General features: G+C 64.4%; 1 protein-coding gene across 8 annotated transcripts in view; it reads right to left on the bottom strand.

The window, feature by feature from the left end:
• Positions 1 to 1,665: 1,665 nt before the first annotated feature.
• The window catches only part of FBRSL1 (fibrosin like 1), a 76,948-nt gene continuing 60,856 nt past the window's right edge, over positions 1,666 to 17,757 (bottom strand). Inside the window, exons 6-21 of one of the 8 annotated variants that reach the window (XR_004278334.1) lie at positions 14,787 to 14,832; positions 11,962 to 12,280; positions 11,648 to 11,868; positions 10,823 to 10,891; positions 10,441 to 10,655; positions 9,607 to 9,657; positions 9,339 to 9,434; positions 8,706 to 8,774; positions 8,546 to 8,575; positions 8,293 to 8,364; positions 7,105 to 7,237; positions 4,826 to 4,963; positions 4,534 to 4,617; positions 4,116 to 4,314; positions 2,118 to 3,315; positions 1,666 to 2,019 (exon numbers count right to left, since the gene is read on the bottom strand). Coding sequence is in view for 7 of the 8 variants with exons in the window: in XM_032311536.1 (XP_032167427.1) it covers positions 2,346 to 3,315; positions 4,116 to 4,314; positions 4,534 to 4,617; positions 4,826 to 4,963; positions 7,105 to 7,237; positions 8,293 to 8,364; positions 8,546 to 8,575; positions 8,706 to 8,774; positions 9,339 to 9,434; positions 9,607 to 9,657; positions 10,441 to 10,655; positions 10,823 to 10,891; positions 11,648 to 11,868; positions 11,962 to 12,280; positions 14,787 to 14,832 (2,712 nt within the window). In the remaining variant the exon portion in view is untranslated. Of the gene's footprint in view, positions 3,316 to 4,115; positions 4,315 to 4,533; positions 4,618 to 4,825; positions 4,964 to 7,104; positions 7,238 to 8,292; positions 8,365 to 8,545; positions 8,576 to 8,705; positions 8,775 to 9,338; positions 9,435 to 9,606; positions 9,658 to 10,440; positions 10,656 to 10,730; positions 10,892 to 11,647; positions 11,869 to 11,961; positions 12,281 to 14,786; positions 14,833 to 17,757 lie in introns of all 8 variants that reach the window. The other 7 variants (XM_032311538.1, XM_032311536.1, XM_032311537.1 and 4 more) reach the window with 7 other exon arrangements.

The raw sequence follows: 17,757 nt of genomic DNA, 5'->3' as shown, positions 1-17,757 counted from the left end.
ATGCGGGACTCGATCCCAGGACCCTGAGATCATGACCTGAGCCGAAGGCAACGGCTTACCCCACTGAGCCACCCAGGCGCCCCAGAAAGTGACCTCTTGAAAACGACATCCCTCAGGGATGGGACAGCATCCCAGGGCAGACGCCAACACCCCCCTCTGTGGGTGACATCCCCGCAGGGGGCCTTGGCTGGGAACGGAGTGAGAACTATTTGCCGCTCCCCACACCCTGTGGTTCAACGCAGGCTGGGTGCTCCTGGGTGCTCTAGCTTTAGCCCAAGCATTTCATTCCTTTACATGATGCGCCTGGGCTCCCAGGTGGTTTCAGTCAAGGGAAGGGCCCAACCGGCATCCAGAGGCCCATGACACCTACGGGCAGGTCCCCAGAGCCCTGGGGGAGGGTGGGCCAGCCAGGCCTGCCCTGGCAGCTGGGTGGGGCTTAGTGTGGGCCGCTGGGCACAGTGGGCTCCCTGGGGGGCACCCCATCCCTCCACAGGGCTAGGGAGGCCTTCTTGGGCTCAGGGCAGCTCGGGGCCGGCTGCTCACCCAACACAGTGAATCCGTTCAGGTCCCCCGGCTCCGAAGCGCACACAGCGCGAGCATAACGAACGGCCCTTTGTCCTTCTCCTCCAGAGCACGGAGGTGGCCAGTTCTGTCCCTGTGCCCTCCCGCCTCGAGTCCCCGTGTCTCCAGAAAAGGCTCCCCCGGCTCTGTGTGAGGCCAGAGCCGCGGCGGGTGGTGGTGGGAAACCGGCCCTGCACGGATGTGAGCTTCCGTCCAGCACACAGAGAGGACAAGGCTCGGCAGCCCAACGGCAGCCCAAGGTAGGCGTGGCAGGCAAAGGGCGAGGGCATTCCGGCAGCGGGAACAGCCCTGGGGTGCCGGTCCAGGCAGAGCGGGAGGTCCGAAGACGAGCCCGTGAAGGTGCTCTGCGGGGGGGGGGGGGGTACCGACCACCCAGCTGCGGCCCGCGCCACGGCCGCCCTGCAGGGGGCGGAGAGCACCACCCACTGTCACGTCACACAGAACACCCGACCACCTTGTGATCCAAAATCAAGGCTGTATTTATCTTCATTGATTGACACGAGAACTCAGTGTTTAAAACCACCAGAGTCCACAGGGGACACACGGGTCGAAAATACAGAACAGAGCAGATGGCCGCAGGCGGTCCAACCAACGAGGCCCGAGAGCGCAGCGGACATGGGCGCCGATGCCAGGAACAGAGAGGGACAGGGACGTGGAGGGCGGGACGAGGGGACGTTCGGGTGGTTACGAAAGCAAAACCGAAACCAAAAGATCATGCCAAGGCCTCCACGGGTGGAGGGGCGCGCGGGGACATCTGCTGACGCCTGCGCACGGAGAGTGGACAGAAGCTACTACTCCTGTTTGCAGCGAACCTCCAGACTCTCCACTCCTAAAACTGCTACGGAGTCTGAGAACGCAACGGGCACGGGGGTGCACAGAGCTGTCCTTGCGGCCAGAGCCGCGGGTCCGAGGAGGGCGGGGCCCGGCTCCCCCGGGGCCGCGGGAAGGGACGCCCCCGGGCCGGCCGGCCTGCCCCACCTCGGAGCGCTTGCATAGTTGAAGATCTGCAGCAGTGTAGCTTCTGAGCGCGTCCAAAGGACAGCGAGCGGGCTTGTGGCCAGGTTACACAAAGAGCCAGAGAGATTTCTAGAAACTGCCTTTTATAAAGTCTACCTAGGTTAAGAATTTAATAACGTCATATATTTATATTAACAGACTATTTACATATTTCATTTGTTTTTTTTTTTAAAAACAAACCAAAAAAGAAATCTTCTTATGCTTCTGCATAAGGCAAAGAGTTTTGTACAGTATTATTATTATTTTAATATATATCTGTAACTTCGGTTCCAAGTACCAAGGGAGGGCCAGGCGGGCCCTGAGTGGGGGCCTCACAGTGCGCTGGACAAAATGACCGTTTTTTTTTTTTTCTCCATAAATAAGACAAAAGATCCTGGGGTTCTAGAGCGGGATCTGAGGCCTTTACATTGCAAATCTGAACTGAAGATAAAAAAGCAAAGTTTCTTTTTTGTTTCTTTTTAAATGTCTAAAGAGCACAAAATTGAAAAAAATACAAATCTATTAAAAACGCTTCTCACCTGTGGGAAAAGATGTACAAACTTGAATTCTCCTCCAGTAGCCTAATTCCAAGCTCGGAAAACAAAAGATCACCCCCAGCAAAGACTGTGCAGACTTCGGGTGTTAAGCAAGTGTCACCCCAGGGCTGACGGCGCTGTGCTTAGGTTCTAGAAACGTCCGCGTAGAAAAGTTTACAGCAGTGCATTTGTGGAAGGGTCTCTGTACACGGGCGCGGGGTCCCGCGGGGACTACCGTGCCTCCACCTCCTGGGGGTTGCGGGATGGGGAATAGTCACGCGCCTCGGGCCCGTGGCCCCCCAGCGGCGTAGTCCTGCTGCGCGGCGGCGGCCCGGGGGGCGTGGGGGGCCCGCCCGCAGCCACCAGCGGGGGCGGCGCGCCCAGGGCAGCGGCGGCGGCGGGCGGGGTCCGCGCCAAGAGCCCGTTGTGCAGCGCGGCGGCCGCGGGCCCGAGGCGCGGGTAGTGCAGGGAGCCCAGCGCGGGCAGGAGCGCGGCGCTGTCCAGGTGCGCGGCGGCGGGGGGCAGGTGCGCGGCGGCACCCAGGTGTGCGGCCCGGGCGCGCTCCAGCTCCTCGCGGCGCGCCTCCCGCAGGCGCTCTGGGCTGTAGTCGTGGGGCTCGCGGTCGCGGTAGGGGCGCTCGGGGGGCTCAAAGAGGGTGGCGGGGCCCGGGGCGGGGGCGGAGGCGGGCAGGGCGCGCCGGGGCAGCTCCAGGCCGCGGTAGGCGTCGCGCAGGGGGTCCCACGTGAAGCCCAGGCGCTCGCGGGCCACCGGGCTGGGCCCGAGCTGCAGGGGCGCAGGGGGCGCGCGTGGACGCTCGGGCGCGGGGTGCAGCCCGGCCCCTGGGGGCTCGGGAGCGTCACTGTCTTCCCTGCGCTCCTCCTTCACCTTGACATCGCCCTGGGGCCGCTCGGCGGGCGCCTCGGGCGGCTTCCCCGGCTCTCGGCCGAGGAGGCCTGCCAGGCGCAGGCTGTCGCCCAGGGCCGCCTTGCTGTAGGGAGACGGCGGGCGCGCAGCCAGCTTGGCGCCGTCCTCCTTGGCCGGAGAGCGGCTCTCCTTGACGCGGGGCTCGGCCTCCCGCTCGGCAGGGCCCCCCGGCCGGCCCGGTTCACTCTGGCCACGGAGCAGGAAGCTGCTGACTGGGGGGCCCAGAGGGGCTGCGGGCAAGGCCCGGCTCAGCATGCGCGTCTTCTCCAGGAGGTCCCTGGGAGTGACAAGACAGACACCTTCACTCAGCCCGGGGTCAAGAGGAGCTTCGTGTAACAGGGTGCTGCTACCAAGCGCCCCGTCTATGACCTCCAGATCCTTGGGGTGTTTGTGGGGGTCCCTTCAGCATCTTGTCGACACAGGCCCACGACACCCCGTGTCTTTCCTCCCCTTGATAAACGCGGAAACCAGCTTTGCAGCGGGACCCCAGAGCTCTCCCCAGACCCAAGCCACGAAGCCCCTGAGGCAGGACGGAGGCAAGTTCACGCTGGGGAAGCCCCACCACAGTGTGCCTCTGGGCCTTTTGCCCCGCGTCCGGCACAAGGAGAGGGCATGGCCCCCAGGGCCTTGGCTAGGGATCCCCAACAGGAGGAGGGGCGAGGCGGGGAGGCTCCGGCTCCTGTCCACCCCATCGGCCAGCCGCAATGGACCCACCTCAGGTTCCAGGCTCTGCTGCGGACTCTGCGACAGGACTCCCACCTGCTCTGCCAACCTGGTGCTGCTGCCCAGGGGTGGCCAGCCTCAGCCCCGTCCTCCCGGCCAGGGGACTCTCCCACAGGTACCCCTCCCAGAGCCAGACCCCACCGTGAAGATGCAGGCGGCTCCCTGCAGAGGCCCCGCTGGGGTCACCGAGCCCAGCTGACCTTTCCTGCGGCCACCTCCAGGGCAGGATCCGCCCTCTCCGTGGCCCCTCCCCCAATCCTGGGGTTCTCCACGGGGCCTTCTCTCTACTGGCCTTGCCCAGCCCCGAGTACGGCAAGGGGACCTCCACACAGAGCTGAGGCCGGTGCCACTCACCGCTCCTCCCTGCCCTTGTCCGGCTCTCGGTCGTGATTGGTCAGGGCTGAGACCCGATCAGGGTCCACAGGCTTAGGCCATGGGGGTGGTGTGGGAAAGGAGGGTGGCGCTCGGTGCAGTCGGTTCCAGGCCTCATGGGGGCTGGGCAGACCATGCAGTGCAGAGCTCTCCTTGGGGGCAAAGATGCCGCTGCCCTGAGCTAGAGAAGAGTGGAAATGTGAGGCCACGACAGCATCCCCACCCTGAGTGAGGGTGCCCCGGGGAACCGCAGGGCTGCTGGGGAGAAGCACACCATTCCTGCACCCAGGGAGGTAACAGAGGGTAACCGTCAGCCAAGGGTCAGGGTGCAGCCCAAACCCATAGCGGGAGCCCATGCGTGCGGCCGGGAGAGCAGAGAGCAAGCTTGGTGGTCACTCACTCAGTGTGTGGCTCCCCAGGCCTCCGAAGGCGCTGCTGCCCAGGCTCCCCAGGCCCCCGAAGGTCCCTGGCCTGCTGAAAGGGTCTGTGGGGACAACCAGGGTTCAGGGTTTTTCACAGCTCCCGCCAGGGCTCCCTCCTGACTTCACCCGAACACCAGACCCTCTCCTGTGACCCCAGAGGAAGGCAGGTGCCCCTACATAGTCTGAGGGCTGTTCTATTTCTCAGGGTCCCCTTCCTGCTCACCTGCGTCCTCCCCCCGTCAGACTTCAGAGGCCGGAGAGCGCACCTACCTGTCAGGTGACCGGTGGTCAGGAAGCTGCTGGGATGGGCGGAGGGTCCGAACGGGTTGGCAGTGGGATGGGCAGCACCTATGAGAGCAGGTTGACAGGAGCCTGGTAGACCTGGGGCCTCCTGTCTGTGGGCCATTCCTAGAGCGGGGACACCCCAGCTTCCTCAGGGGCCTGTCTACATCTCCCGCCGGAAGCTCACGAGGGGAGGCGGGAGGGATGAAGGCACCGGGGTCCCCAGAGAACAAGGTGTAGAGGCAGGCCTTGAGGCTGCGCCAGGGGCACTGGCCCCAGAACCTCCAGCTGGAAGCTAAGAGGTGGTCTTGGCGACGGAAGGGTTGCTGAAGAGAGCGCGTCCCCTCCTGCCGCGTCCCCCAGCCACAGCCCACAGGTGTCAGCACACAGTCCGGCCCTGGCTGGGCAGGAGCCTGGCCCGACGGCACCCCTAGGGCGGCCAAGTTGGGCCCCGGGCAGGGGCCGTGGGGTCGGGGTCCGGCCCGGTAGCCACACACGCCGGCCACTGTAGAGGGAGGATTCCTGGTGCAGACCGGTGACCGGCCGCGCTCATCTCGCCAGTGTCCCTGGCTTGGGGGACACCGCAGTGGAGAGCGTTCATCTCGCCATGTCCCCGGCTCGGGGGACACTGCAGCGGACAGTTTATGCTCGTACGGGCCTCCGCGGCCAGCCCCACCGCCGCTCCCACACGGTCTCCCGTCTCCGCGGGCTCCCCAGCACACAACCCGCTGCTCTCCCGAAGGACTCACAGGCCAAAGTCATCAAACGGAAACTTCGTTAGTAAGAACTAGCCTGGCCTGGCGCTAATGGAAACGTGTCCCCGCGAGTGCAGGGGGCCCACGCTGCTTTAAGAGCACACACAAGAGCGAGCCCGCAGCGAGGCTTCTGGCTGGAGGAATCAGGAAGGGCAGCGGCGCAGACGTGCGGAGAAACAGCCACGCCAGAGCAGGCCTGAGCCCTGCCGCGGGGCGAGATGCCCAGCAGGCAGGGCAGGCCACCTGCGTCCGTGTCCGCGGGGCCCGGTCCGGGTGGGCGGATGGCACCCTGATTCCGGGCTCCGCCCAGCAGAGGAAGCCACAGCTCCCTGGGCCCCACAGCAAGAACACGTCCTGCCGACTCCACGGACTGAAGCCAGATGGGGGGACCTCTGCGTTCTGAGGGACACCCCCATCCAGCTGAAGCCAGGGACTGGCCAAGTCACGCTGCTGGAGACCAGCCTGCGTGGTCTGGTCCACACACAGCACCCCAGCCCACTACCAGGGCCCACCCTTACTGGGTGCATGGCCTGGTCGACGGGGGCTGCAGGCGGAGGAGAGCGTGTGCACACGGAGGAGGGCGGTCAGGGAGGGCCGAGGTGAGCCCTGGTCCTGACAGCTGGGGAGGGAGGAGCGGGCCCCTCCAGGGATGGGGCGCTGCTCGCGCTGTGGCCCGGGCAGCTGGCCTCGGGAGCACCTGCGGGTGAGGCTGGGAACTCGGGGCTCAGGCTCTCAGCTTCCTTGCACAGCAGCGTCTCATGGACCTTACTCCCTTGCACAGACACCGGTTCGTGCGGGGTGCCTGCTTTCCTTCTGGGAGTCTGGTTTGGGTGTGTGCAGACAGAGGAGCCACGTGACCGCTCCCCGCTGGAACCCTGCGTGCCGGGTCTGCGAGTGTCCCAGCAGCACAGCACAGGGTGCGGGTTGTCTCGGTTCCTTGCCGAGGAAATGGGGTGCGTCCTGCACCTCCCCGGGCCAGCCCTCAGCCGTCCTGCGCCTGGCTTCCTGCTGATCTCCCGCCGCGAGACTTTCCCTTTCTCCCACTCTGCTATGTCCGTTCCCTGGGATGCATCTTGGCCCTGCAGGTAACCTATGCTGAGTCCTAGGAGGCTCCCCGTGATCCTGGAAACTGGCAGTGGTCCCAGAGCCCCAGCATGGCAAGATGGTGCCGGAAAGACGTGTGGATTCTTGGGGAGCTGCGCCAAAACCCTTCCCAGGAGTCCCGGGAGGGAGGCTAGAGTCGGGGAGGGGCAGGCCAGACCCGGGGAGGACTCCTGCCCTACCTTGGGTTGGGCGGGGAGACAGCAGAGGCGGGAGCTCCAGAGCGGAGTGGGGGCCCAGGGTGGGGGGTGTCACACGTGCTGGCACAGAGGTGGCGGGGGCTGGGACTGAGCCAGCAGCATCGTGGGAGAAACAAGCCTGCGGATGCGTCTGGAACTGTCCTGTCGGCGCCCCAGCCCAGGGAACAGGCAGGACCTCCCCCTTCCTTGTGCTCTGGGCACGGCGCCTTACCCGAGCCGGAGAAGAGGGGCCGGGCCAGGTCCTGCGGGTAGTGGAATCCGGTGAACACGCCTGGGGCTGGGGGTCTGCCGGACAAGTCCAGCTTGGCGCCCACCTCCAGCTTGTGGGGCTCCAGCTGCACCTGCTGAGAGGGACAGAGCACGTCCAGGGCCCGCCTGTCCTGCCCGCCACCGGCCGCCAGCGTGCCGTGTCCTTCCCGCTGGGGCGGAACCAGACCCTCGTCCCGACAGAGGAGAGCCACGTGCTGTCAGGACAACGTGTGACGCGTAGAGGGGGCGGCTCGTGCCTCCTGCGGCCCGAGAGCCGCACGTCTACACTAGAGCACCTCAGTGCAGACAGACACCACGCTTCCGTCGGTAAAAGTTTCCCTGTGCTACAATTTTGCAGAACGGGACTGAAAAAGCCGATTCAGGTACTGTTGTTTTGAATATGCTCCAACTTTCCGGTGACTGAATCTGGCCTCACTATTAGCATTTAAGTTTATTACATAAAACAAACATGCCTGTGGCTCCGCTGTGACGACCGTACGCGGCCAAGGGGGCGCAGACCCTCTGGGGGCCCTGTCCTTGCAGTGGGTGCTCCGGCCCACGTGGGGGCCGCCCCCGCGGCTTAGCCAAACATTCAAACATTTGCAGAGTGAAACACACGGTGTTTTGTCCTAGGACCCTGTGGACCTCTCATAGTACATGCTGGCGTGATGACTTCTGAAAGCCATGCACGGAGGTGCGTGTGACCCGAGATGACAACAGAGGGGTCAGGACCCTTTGGGGCTGGGGGTTAGGGGCTGAGGCCCAGGCTGCCCCCGTTCTGGTGTGGGTAAGGGCCTCTCCTGCCTCTGCCTGCCCTTCCCTGGCATCCCCAGCCCACAGCATGTCCCCAGAGTGCCTATGGCTGCCTCTTCCCCGTATTGTCTGGGTTATGGCCTGGGGGCCCACCTGGGCCACCTGCCCCTCCCAGACACACACCACAAGTGCTCTCTAAATGCCTGCAGGAAAGGTCATGCGGACACCTCAAATGATGTTGGTGGGACAAAATAGGGTCAGTTCCTCCCAAACCCCTGCCTGGGGGCCTCCTGGGCAACCCCCCACCCTCTGGACTCCTCCCCAGCCCTGTCCCCTGTGCCAACACAAGCAGTGCATGGGGACACCTGCCAGCCGGCAGGATGCGGGATGGGCTCACCTTGACCTTCTGCTGATGGTGGTAGATCTGCCAGGCGATCTGCACGTGCACCGCACACCACCTCCCAGGTTTCTGTGACAGGGCGGGCCACACACTCAGCCTCATGGGGGGGCCTCTTCCTGCTGCCTCCCCAGGTTCCTGCTGTCCTGGGCACCCCTGGGGCCATCTGTGAGGCCCTCGCCATCCTCCCCAGCCATGAGCCTCCCTCCCAAGGACACAGGCACACATGTGCGGGCGTGTGCCGCACACTCACCCTGACTGCAGTCCGGTAGGGGTCGGACACCTGTCAGTGATGGAGAGGGAAGGGTGAGGTCCCGGCTCTGCGAGTGGCCCTGCTGCGGCCACCACCCTCCACGAGGGGGACTGGGCCGGCTGGGTGACCCCAGGGAGGGGGGGGCAGGGAGGCCACCTACCCCAGGGGCTTTCTGGAGGAGGGCGTGAACAGCACTGGCCCGGCCCGTTACCTCGATTGGGTTTGAAGTCTGAAGGGAGAGAACAGGATATGACCGAGCTGCAGAGCCCGGGCCCAGGCGGAGGACCCCAGTGGGCCCTGCACCCTGCCACCCGCGGGGGCCTGGCTTCCCACACCCTCTGCCCAAGGACTTGGGCAACGGCGGGAAGGCGCTCTGGATGAGGACATGCCCGGGTCACGGGGCTGAGGCAGCCCCGCTCTGGGGAGGAGGAGAGGAAGAGGCCCGTTCCTCTCTGGGGCCTCCTGCGACGCGGATGCCCCCACACTGACCGCCCCACAAAGACCTCCCCTCTGCCCCTCTGCCCCCCATGCCCTGAGGAACAAGGACACGTGAAGCCTGACTACAGCTGCTCCCTGGTGTCCCCCCAACCCCGGCCACTGCCTAGGCTGGGGGTCCGGCGGAGGCCCCTCAGGGAGTGTGGGAGCCCCCAGCCCCCGCCGGCCGCGGGGCTGCACAGCCCCATCCCCCCGGGATGGCTGGCTCGCACCAACACCAGGATCACAACACACACCACTGCACAGCAAGGGCTCCCATGTGCCCTGAACCCCGTCCCACCCCAGGCGCAGCTGGTACCTTGGGCTGAAAAGCACCCTGCAGGGACCCAAAGGGGCCCGGGTGTGGGAGCAGAGTGGGCAGTCCGGGGACGGCGGATGAGAAGGGCGGGAAAAACTGCAAGAGAAAGACGGCGCGTTCCAGGCCGAGGCTGGGCGCAGGGCATCGGCTGTGGACGCTGGGCCTGGCCCTGCGCTACGCGGAAGGGAACCTGACAAGGCCTCTGGGCAGGTGCGGCCCCACCCTTTAACCGTGACCTCTAGCCCCCTGACCCCAGAGGGACACTCACGTTGGAATGTCGGAAGTAGGGGCTGTCCAGCTTGGGTGCGTACTTATCAAACTGGAAAAGAAAAAAGCGGAGAGTGAGGCCTCCCTGAGCCAACCCACACCCTCCACTGGGCCCAGCACCCGCACCCCTGCTGGGCCAGGCGGAGGCCCAGAAAGCTGCTTCCTGTGGCTGGTGGCCTGCAGCCAGCTGACCCCTGGGGTCCCTGAGGACACTGGCCCAATGCCCTGAACTGGCCCCTTGGGGCCCAGCTCACAGACTGGGTGGGTCCCCTCCCTGTTCTAATGGTCCCATGGCGGGCAGTGCAAAGGGGCCCGTCTGTGCCATCCAAGTGTCCTGGCTGATGCCTGGGAGGGAACGCTGCTGTCATCACGGGGGGCATGGAGCCCAGGGCCGGCGGTCAGGCGGTCACATGTACCCAGGCCCCCAGCAGCCTGGCCCTTTACAGAGCAAAACCCCTGCGACAGACTCCACCTCACACGGTAGCTGGCTCAAGAGATGGGGGCCCACCACCTAGGGCCCCTGGGAGGGAGTCCTGGCTTCCCGCCCCCCTCAGTCCTGTCTCAGTCTCCAGACCTGCTGTCCTGCTGCCGACCGAGATGCTGAAAATCCTGTGTGGCTAAGACTGGCCCCAAGGCCGTGTCACCCGTGAGCAGACGTGGGGTACCCGCCCAAGCCCAGGACAGAGAACCTCACGACGGGACCCACAGAAGGACCAGAAGGAGGGGCCAGACGGACAGAAAGGGCCGGCGTTGGCCGGCGTGCGTGCGGAGAGCGTCTGCGTGTGCCTGCTGTGTGCCCCACCCGCCCGCCCGCCCACATGGGGGGCCTACGCACCGGCGGGGGTGCGGCGGGTGGCAGGAGCGGCGTCGGGGGCAGCCCCGCGGGGAAGGGGGCAAATGTGTGTTGGTGCTGGTGTGTGTGCTGGTGTGTGTGTTGGTGCTGGTGGAACTCCGCCCGCAGCAGAGCCCCCGGGCCCAGGGGGGCGCCGGGCCGCTCAGCGCTCTGGACCAGAAAACGCGCGTTCAGCTCTTGCCTGAGCAGCTCGTGATCTACAAGAGAAAAAGAGAGAGAGACGGAGAGGCACGTCGGCCGTGGGCTCCGGGCGGGGCGAGGCGGATAGTCACCTGGCACTGGTTTCGGCAGGCCAAGCCGTGGTGGCCGCTCGCTAGGTGCGGGCCCCAGGGTGGAGGTAAGAGAGGAGCCTGTGACCAAGTACCAATCAGAATCCCCGAATGAGGCTGGCAATACATGATTGGCTGGCTGAATGAGATCAACAGGCTGGCATCTAAAGGCAAGAGAGAACACCGTGAGCCCCCGGTGCCCCCTGTCCCCCCAGCCCAGCGACCTGGTCCCATCCCAGGGCACAGGGCTGCCCGCACCTGCGCTGGGCTGCTCAGGATTTTACAAAGAACTTGGAGACAAGACCCCTGGGAGAATCTTCAATGACCCCACACTCGGCCTTGAAGGGGCACCTGCCAGAACCAAGCAGGGAGAAGCCAGGCTGCTGCCGTTCACCCGGAAAGCCCCTGCTCCAGGACTCAGCTGCGCACGCGCCCACAAAGGGTCTGGGGCCCTCGTCCCAGACACACTAGGGGTGAGAGGCTGCAAGGGTCACAGCAGGCCCTGGAAGCCTTTGTCGGCAGGGCAACGGAGATGCTCCAGGTCCCTCCCCTTGACGAGGCCTGGCAAGGACTCAGAAAGAGCATGGAACACGTCTGCGTTTCCGTGGGCACATACAGGGCACCCATGCGCCAGCACAGGTGCACAGGCCAGGCGGAGGCAGGGAGCCTCCTCTGTCCCTGGCAGTGGGACCTCCCGCCTGGGAAACGAAGCCCGCAGCGGTGGGGGGTGGGGGGTGGGGGGTGGGGGGTGGGGGCTGAGGCCGCGATGCCATCAGTCCCTGGGGTCTGGGACCAGGTGGGGGAGGCTTTGCCTCTGGTGCCCGCACCCCCTCCCCGGGTAGACCACATCCCTCCCACCTGCCCAGAGGGGAGGACCACAGAGTGGAGGGACAGTGACCCCAGCCCCAGCCAGTACCTACCGGCAGGGTGTCCTGGGAGGACCAGGCTGTTGGCCGGCAGCGCCGGGGGCGGGGGCAGTGTCGGGGGGGCAGCGAACATGGCCGCCGCGTGGTGCTGGTGCTGGGCCTGCGAGCGGAGCGCCAAGTGTGAGGTAGACAGGTGGGGGCCCGGCCCGAGAGGCGACAGGGACGCGTGCTTCGCGAGCCCGAGGCTGGCGCTGCTGCTGGCGCTGCTGCTCCTGCTGCGGGGAGCGGGGTTCAGCGCCCAGGGGCGGGGCGTCCGCGGGGCCCCGCCCCCGCCCGCCCCCGCGGCTCGCAGGCCCCGCCCCTCCCACCTGAGGCTGTGCAGGCCGTTGTGCGCGGCCTGGCCGTGGCCGGCGAAGGCGCCCAGGGGCAGAGGCACGTGCGTCGGGAGCGGGGCGCGGGGCTGCGGGGGCGCGGGCGGCGGCTGCGGGGTGAGGCGGGGCAGGGCGGGGGCTTCCTTCTTGACCGGCGGACTGGCCGGGGCGCCTGGCGCGGGGCCGGCGGAGGGCGCGGGGCTGCGCACGGTGGGCAGGAAGGGCGGCTCGGCGCTCAGCTCGCGGCTGCGCTCCAGGCCCGAGACTTTGGGCGGCGCCCCGGCCTTGGCCTCAGCCTCCTCGCCCAGCGTGGGGCCTGCGGAGAGAGGGCCGGAGTGAGCTGGGCCTGACTCAGGGACAGTAGCAGCGAGGTCGCGGCCACGACTGAGCCCCACCCCCCCCCCCCGCCCAGTCCACAGGGGCCAGGGCTGGGGTCCAGAGAGCCTGCGGCGACTCCACTTTCTGGGAGGGAGGCCAAGTGCAGCGGACTCCGCCCTAGCAGGGCAGCGGCTCCGAACCCGTGGCCTGCGTGGACAGGCCCTTCCAGACGCTGCATCCCGCCTTGGCCACACCTTCACCTGTCACCCTTGCCACTGAGCAACACGCGCACTAGTGGCCTGCTTTCTTTCTGAAGCCACACAGGTGACCCACGGCCTGAGCCGTCTTTGGGCCCATGCCCTGGGGGAGACTCTCCAGAGGACTGGCCTCCGCCGGAGGTGGTGGGAGGAAGCTGCTGCTCCCCCACCCCGCCAACATCCAAGTCGTCATTGGATCCCCCCCAACACCCACTGTCCAGGCAGCTCCAGCTGACACTGGTCCCCTTGGAGCTGTGTGCGCCCACTCCCTGACCTCCCACCGGCTTATCCCAAACCCTCCTGTCCATGCAGTGTCTAGGCAGCGGGCACATGTCCAGGCAGGAGGAAGCTTTGTCTGGAGTTTCCCAGGAGTGGGAATCCAGGTTCCTGACTGCGGTCACCCTGTTTGGGCTGCTGGCGGATTTCACTTCCTCCTGGGGCGCATGCGGGAACTTGCCATGCTGAGTGGAGCGTAAAGCCTGCAGCTGCATGGCTGTGGGACGGGGCTGGAGAGACCCAGGGGACGCCGCTGAACCTCTGGGATGTCTCCTCCCCTGGCAGAAACAGGTGGCGGCAGGAAATTGCTCCTTCTGCCTCCTCTAGGGGGACATTTCCCACTGTAGCCACCAGCCTGCATCTGTTTGCTCAGGGACGGAGCTAGGGAGAAGGCTGCCGCCCCACCATGAGAACGGGGACCGACGGGTCACAGCACCGTCTCTACCCACTTGCTCACAGCCGCCAAGGGGAGCCGGCCTGGCACTCCCACCTCCTTCCTGCCTCTCTTCCCTCTTTGTGCCGGCCCCTCTCGAAGGACGCACAGCCCCAAGGACAGAAAAAGGCAGGTGTGGGCTGCGCAGAGCTGGGTTCCACCAGGGCCCCAGCCTACCTGCGGCCTCTCCCCTCGCTGGGGAAGCAGGAGCACTACCAGGGATCACCCCTGCTGTGACCCTCCCTGGGCACTGCAGAGCCCTGACTGGTTTCCTGAGCTCTGCCTGCGCACGTGAGTGGACCGGGCAGTGGGCTGAACTGTGCCAAGAAGCCACGTCTGAACCGACAGTCCGTAATCCCGGATTGTCATTAGGTGACAATCCCTGTGAATGTCACCTAATTTGGAAAAAGGGTCTTTGCAGATGTCACCAAGCTAAGAATTTTGAGATGACACCAGTCTGAAACAGGGTGGGCCCTAAACCCAGTGATGGGCATCCTTCTAAGACAAAAGGCCAGGGGAGGTAGGAGGGACATGGCTCTGAGTCCAGGGACACTCAGGAGTGGAAAAGGAAGGAACCTCCCCAGGAGTGTTTGGAGTGTGGCCTTGCCAACACCTTCAGCTCAGACTTCTGTTCTCTGGACTGTTATGGGTAAGTGTCCGTCCATTTTTAGCTGCCCAGTTTGTGATTATTGGTTGAAAACACCCTAGTTCTGTGTTCCACTCTGGGTCAGTGCCGGCAGAGTGTGCCTCCCTCCCAGGACCGGTCTGGTCTCCCCTACCCTGATTCTGTCGGGCATGTGCATGCTTTGCTGAAATGCTTTAATCTGAGGATGAGGCTTCCCCACCAGAATCATGGGGAGACCATGCCCTATTCCCAAGCCACTGTGGTCCCCACGTTTCTGTGCTGCAAAGCCTGTTGCGTCCAGTCCCACCTGGACGGAGCTTTCCAAGCAAAAGGGCCCCTTCTCTGTGCTGGGTCCAGGGACCCTGGTAGGCAGGATGGATGCTGCTCTCTAGAATAGTGCTGGCTAAGAGAGCTTTCTGGCACTCTGTCCCTGTGCCACCCCACCCATGTGGGGGCTATTGGCCAGGGGGTAGGGCTGCTGTGCAGGCAACATTAGCCATGTACGTAGTGGTGGCCGTGGCAGCCAGCCTACACCGTGGGTGTAGCAGGTGCCAAACCACAAGCTGCCAGTTGTCCCCAGAGCACCTGACCCCATGAGCCTGGGGAGGGTCTGGGACCATGCCTTGCTTCCAGTCCCAGTGAAGGGGCAAGAACCCCACTTTGGGAACCACTGCTCCAGTGCTGACCTTGCTCCCTGACTTCTGCTTTCCTTGTAGCTTTTGATGGGGGGCTGAAAATCATAGCACATAACTCCTGCCTCAGGCTCTGCATCCAGAAACCGACCCATGATTGAGCCCAATCTGGAACCCATTCTCTTGCCCCAAAAGGCTTGCTGTCCCTTCTCACGATGGTTTCTGGAACGAGTCCTACCCTTTTCTGAAGACCAGGAGGTGAGGCCAAGGAACATGCTTACCTTTATCGGCTGCTGGGGCAAAAAGCTTCTCGGAGCCCACAGATGCCTGGAAGACAGAGAGGAAGGTCAGAGACCAGAGGGAGGAAGGGCCCAGGGCTGAACTTGGCTCTTACCCTGCCCCCCAGACATAGGTCTGGATGGGTTTTGTGCATGCCAGGGCTGCCCGGCCGGCAAATGTGTCCTCCTGTGCCTACAGCCGCCACACAGGTGGGCACACAGGTCCCTCAACCCACAACTGGAATCGAGGATGCTCAAGAGAGATGTGGCTATTCAGCGTGACCCTGCCAATGGGGGGCTGGGACTTGGGCACTCAGGGGCACCTCGGCAGGACCAGCCCCAGGAACCTAAGGACCCCACTGGGCCCGGTGCTGGAAGATGGAGCAGAGCCTGGGACCTAACAGGCGGTAGGACAGCACCCTCCAGTTTGGTCCAAATCACACGGCTGGGGGCCACGGCTAGGATAAGATGCAGCGTCCACAGCAGAGCGTTCTGCTCTAGGTGGTTCCTCATGGACCCTCCCCCTCACCAGCCTCTCTCCTGGGGAGACGCCCACATGCACACAAGATGGTGGGGTGTCAGGGTGAGGAAGTGGCCCCGCATGGAGGACCCCGCCACAGCTCATGGGAAGGAGCTCCCTGAAACTGCCCTGAGTAGAGTCTTTTTTGCTAGTTGATTTTTTCCCCAAGGTTTTAAGTAATCTCTACATCCAACGTGAGGCTCGAACTCACAACCCCAAATCAATAGTCCTACGCTCCACCAACCGAGTCAGCCAGGAGCCCCACTAGTTGACTTTTTAAAAAACAGCTTCCTGGGACGCCTGGGTGGCTCAGTCACTTAAGCTGCTGCCTTCAGCTCAGGTCATGATCCCAGGGTCCTGGGATCGAGTCCCACATCGGGCTCTTTGCTCAGTGGGGAGCCTGCTTCTCCCTCTGCCTCTGCCTGTCTATCTGCCTGCTTGTGCACATGCTCTCTCTCTCTCTCTGACAAATAAACAAAAAAACCCAGCTTCCCTGAGCTCGAACTCATATGCTGCACAATTCACCTGTCGAAGGTGTAAGATTCTGTGGTTTTAGGGTCTTTGCAGCTGTGAGCAACTGTCACCTTGGCCAGGCTTAGGACATTTTCATCACCCCAAAATGAAACCATGAGTTCTCCAGCCATCACGTCCCCTGGCCCTGGGACCACTGCCTCTCATGTGTGCAGAGGTCCTGCTGCTGGACTTCTTGGTGGAGAGAGTGGCCAGTGGCTGGCATGGGGCGGTGGGGCAGGAGGCGCGCAGCAAACAGCCCAAGGACTCAGCCACCACCAAAGCCAGACAGCAGTAGGCGCCGGCGAGGACACAGAGAAGCCAGGGCCCTCGAGCACCATTTGCTGCAAGGTAAGAGGTGCAGCCGCCGTGGGCAGGGGTCCCGGGGGTCCGCACAGGGCTCAGTGTGGAAATACGTGGAACAGCAATCCCACTCCTGGGCACATGCTCCCCCAGACTGGAAGCGGAGTCTGCAGCCCGTATCTGCCCCGCAGACCCAGCAGCGCTATTCCCAGCAGCCAGGAAGGGGGAGGGGCCTGTGTCCATTGGCAGAACAGAACGGTCCAGACGGACAATGCATGCTGCCCGGCCTCAGAGAGGAAAGAAATCCTGACTGCTGCTACCTGGAAAGACCTTGAGGACGCGGTGCGCAGCACGAGGCCAGAAGAAGGGCAGACACTGGGGGAATCCCACTTATTTGAGGAGACAGACTCAGATGGGGCACCGGGGCGGGGCGGGGGAGCTGGGTTCAGCAGGGACGGCGTCGCGTTTCCAGGGAAGAGTCCCGGAGGTGGCAGCCACACAGCAGAGCGGACGTGCTTAATGGCTCTTCATGTGCACGCAGAGACGGTCCAGATGCTGAGTTCTGTTATGTGGATCTTCCACAATAAATACCAAATCGAAAGAAAACACGAGGGAGCTTTCCAGGGCGATGAAAGCGTTCTCGGACCGTGAGGGCGGATGTAGTCCTACAGGTTGGTCACGGTGCCTCAGGCCGCACACTTGAAACATGAACGTCTCACTGACTGGGGCAGTTTCGGGGCAGGGGAGTCGGTTACAAGATGCGCTCCCCACCCAGGCGCAGACCCGGGCCGTGCGTGTCCCAGGCTGGACGCTGCTCATCGGTGGGGAAGTGAACGGCGTGCGGTGGGAGCCGGCGGCCAGGAGCAGGGGAAGCTGCTCCCTCTGTCGAGTCAGACCGACCCAGGATGTCAAAAATGGAGCCAGAGATGCAGGCCTGTTGCTGGGCTACTTCGCAGTCACACCGGAATGGGGTCAGTCCTTTCTACTCATGTCCCCAAAGCCGGGACCGGCAAGAAGAGGGAGGTAACGCAACCCCCAAACCACAGCCCCGTGCCCCAGGGCGCGGGCCGCAGAAGGGAGGCTGCTGACGCTGAGCGAGCGCAGAGCACTGGGGCAGGCAGGGGAAGGAGCCCTGACGCGTGAGCAAGACCACGGCGGGCCTGAGGCGCGGACGCTCCAGGCGGACCTGGAGCGTCGCTCCCGTGCCTGACGGAGCGTGGCCACGGGTGCATGGGGGGGCCCTCCCTGCCTGGCCTCCCAGACCGCGGAGGCTGTGTGTCACCTCCTCACTCGCTACCAGCTGGGTGGGACACCCTGCACTCCCACACAGGGGCGCCACGGCCGTGACTCTTCTCTCCCACGTTGGTTTCCTTGCCAGTTTGTTCTTCCTGATACATCCTACATGGTGAGTAGTGCTTGTCAGAGTCCCTGGATCCACCACCTCACGCCCGAGCTAGGGGTCTGCAGGGGCGGGGGCGGGTGGGCTATCAGCCCCGGAGGGGTAGAGGGCTCTGCAGCCCAGCCTCTGGTTCCAGACACAGCCAGGCCCCCTGTCTGTCTGCAAAGTGATAATGCCCTAGGACCAGGACGAGGACAGCTCGTGCCCGTCCGCTCTACAGCAGCACAGCCCTGAATCTGCCC

This window comes from Mustela erminea, chromosome 13 (genome assembly GCF_009829155.1).
Source record: "Mustela erminea isolate mMusErm1 chromosome 13, mMusErm1.Pri, whole genome shotgun sequence".
In the NCBI taxonomy this organism is placed as follows: domain Eukaryota; kingdom Metazoa; phylum Chordata; class Mammalia; order Carnivora; family Mustelidae; genus Mustela; species Mustela erminea.
This window is presented reverse-complemented; position numbering and strand designations above follow the sequence as displayed.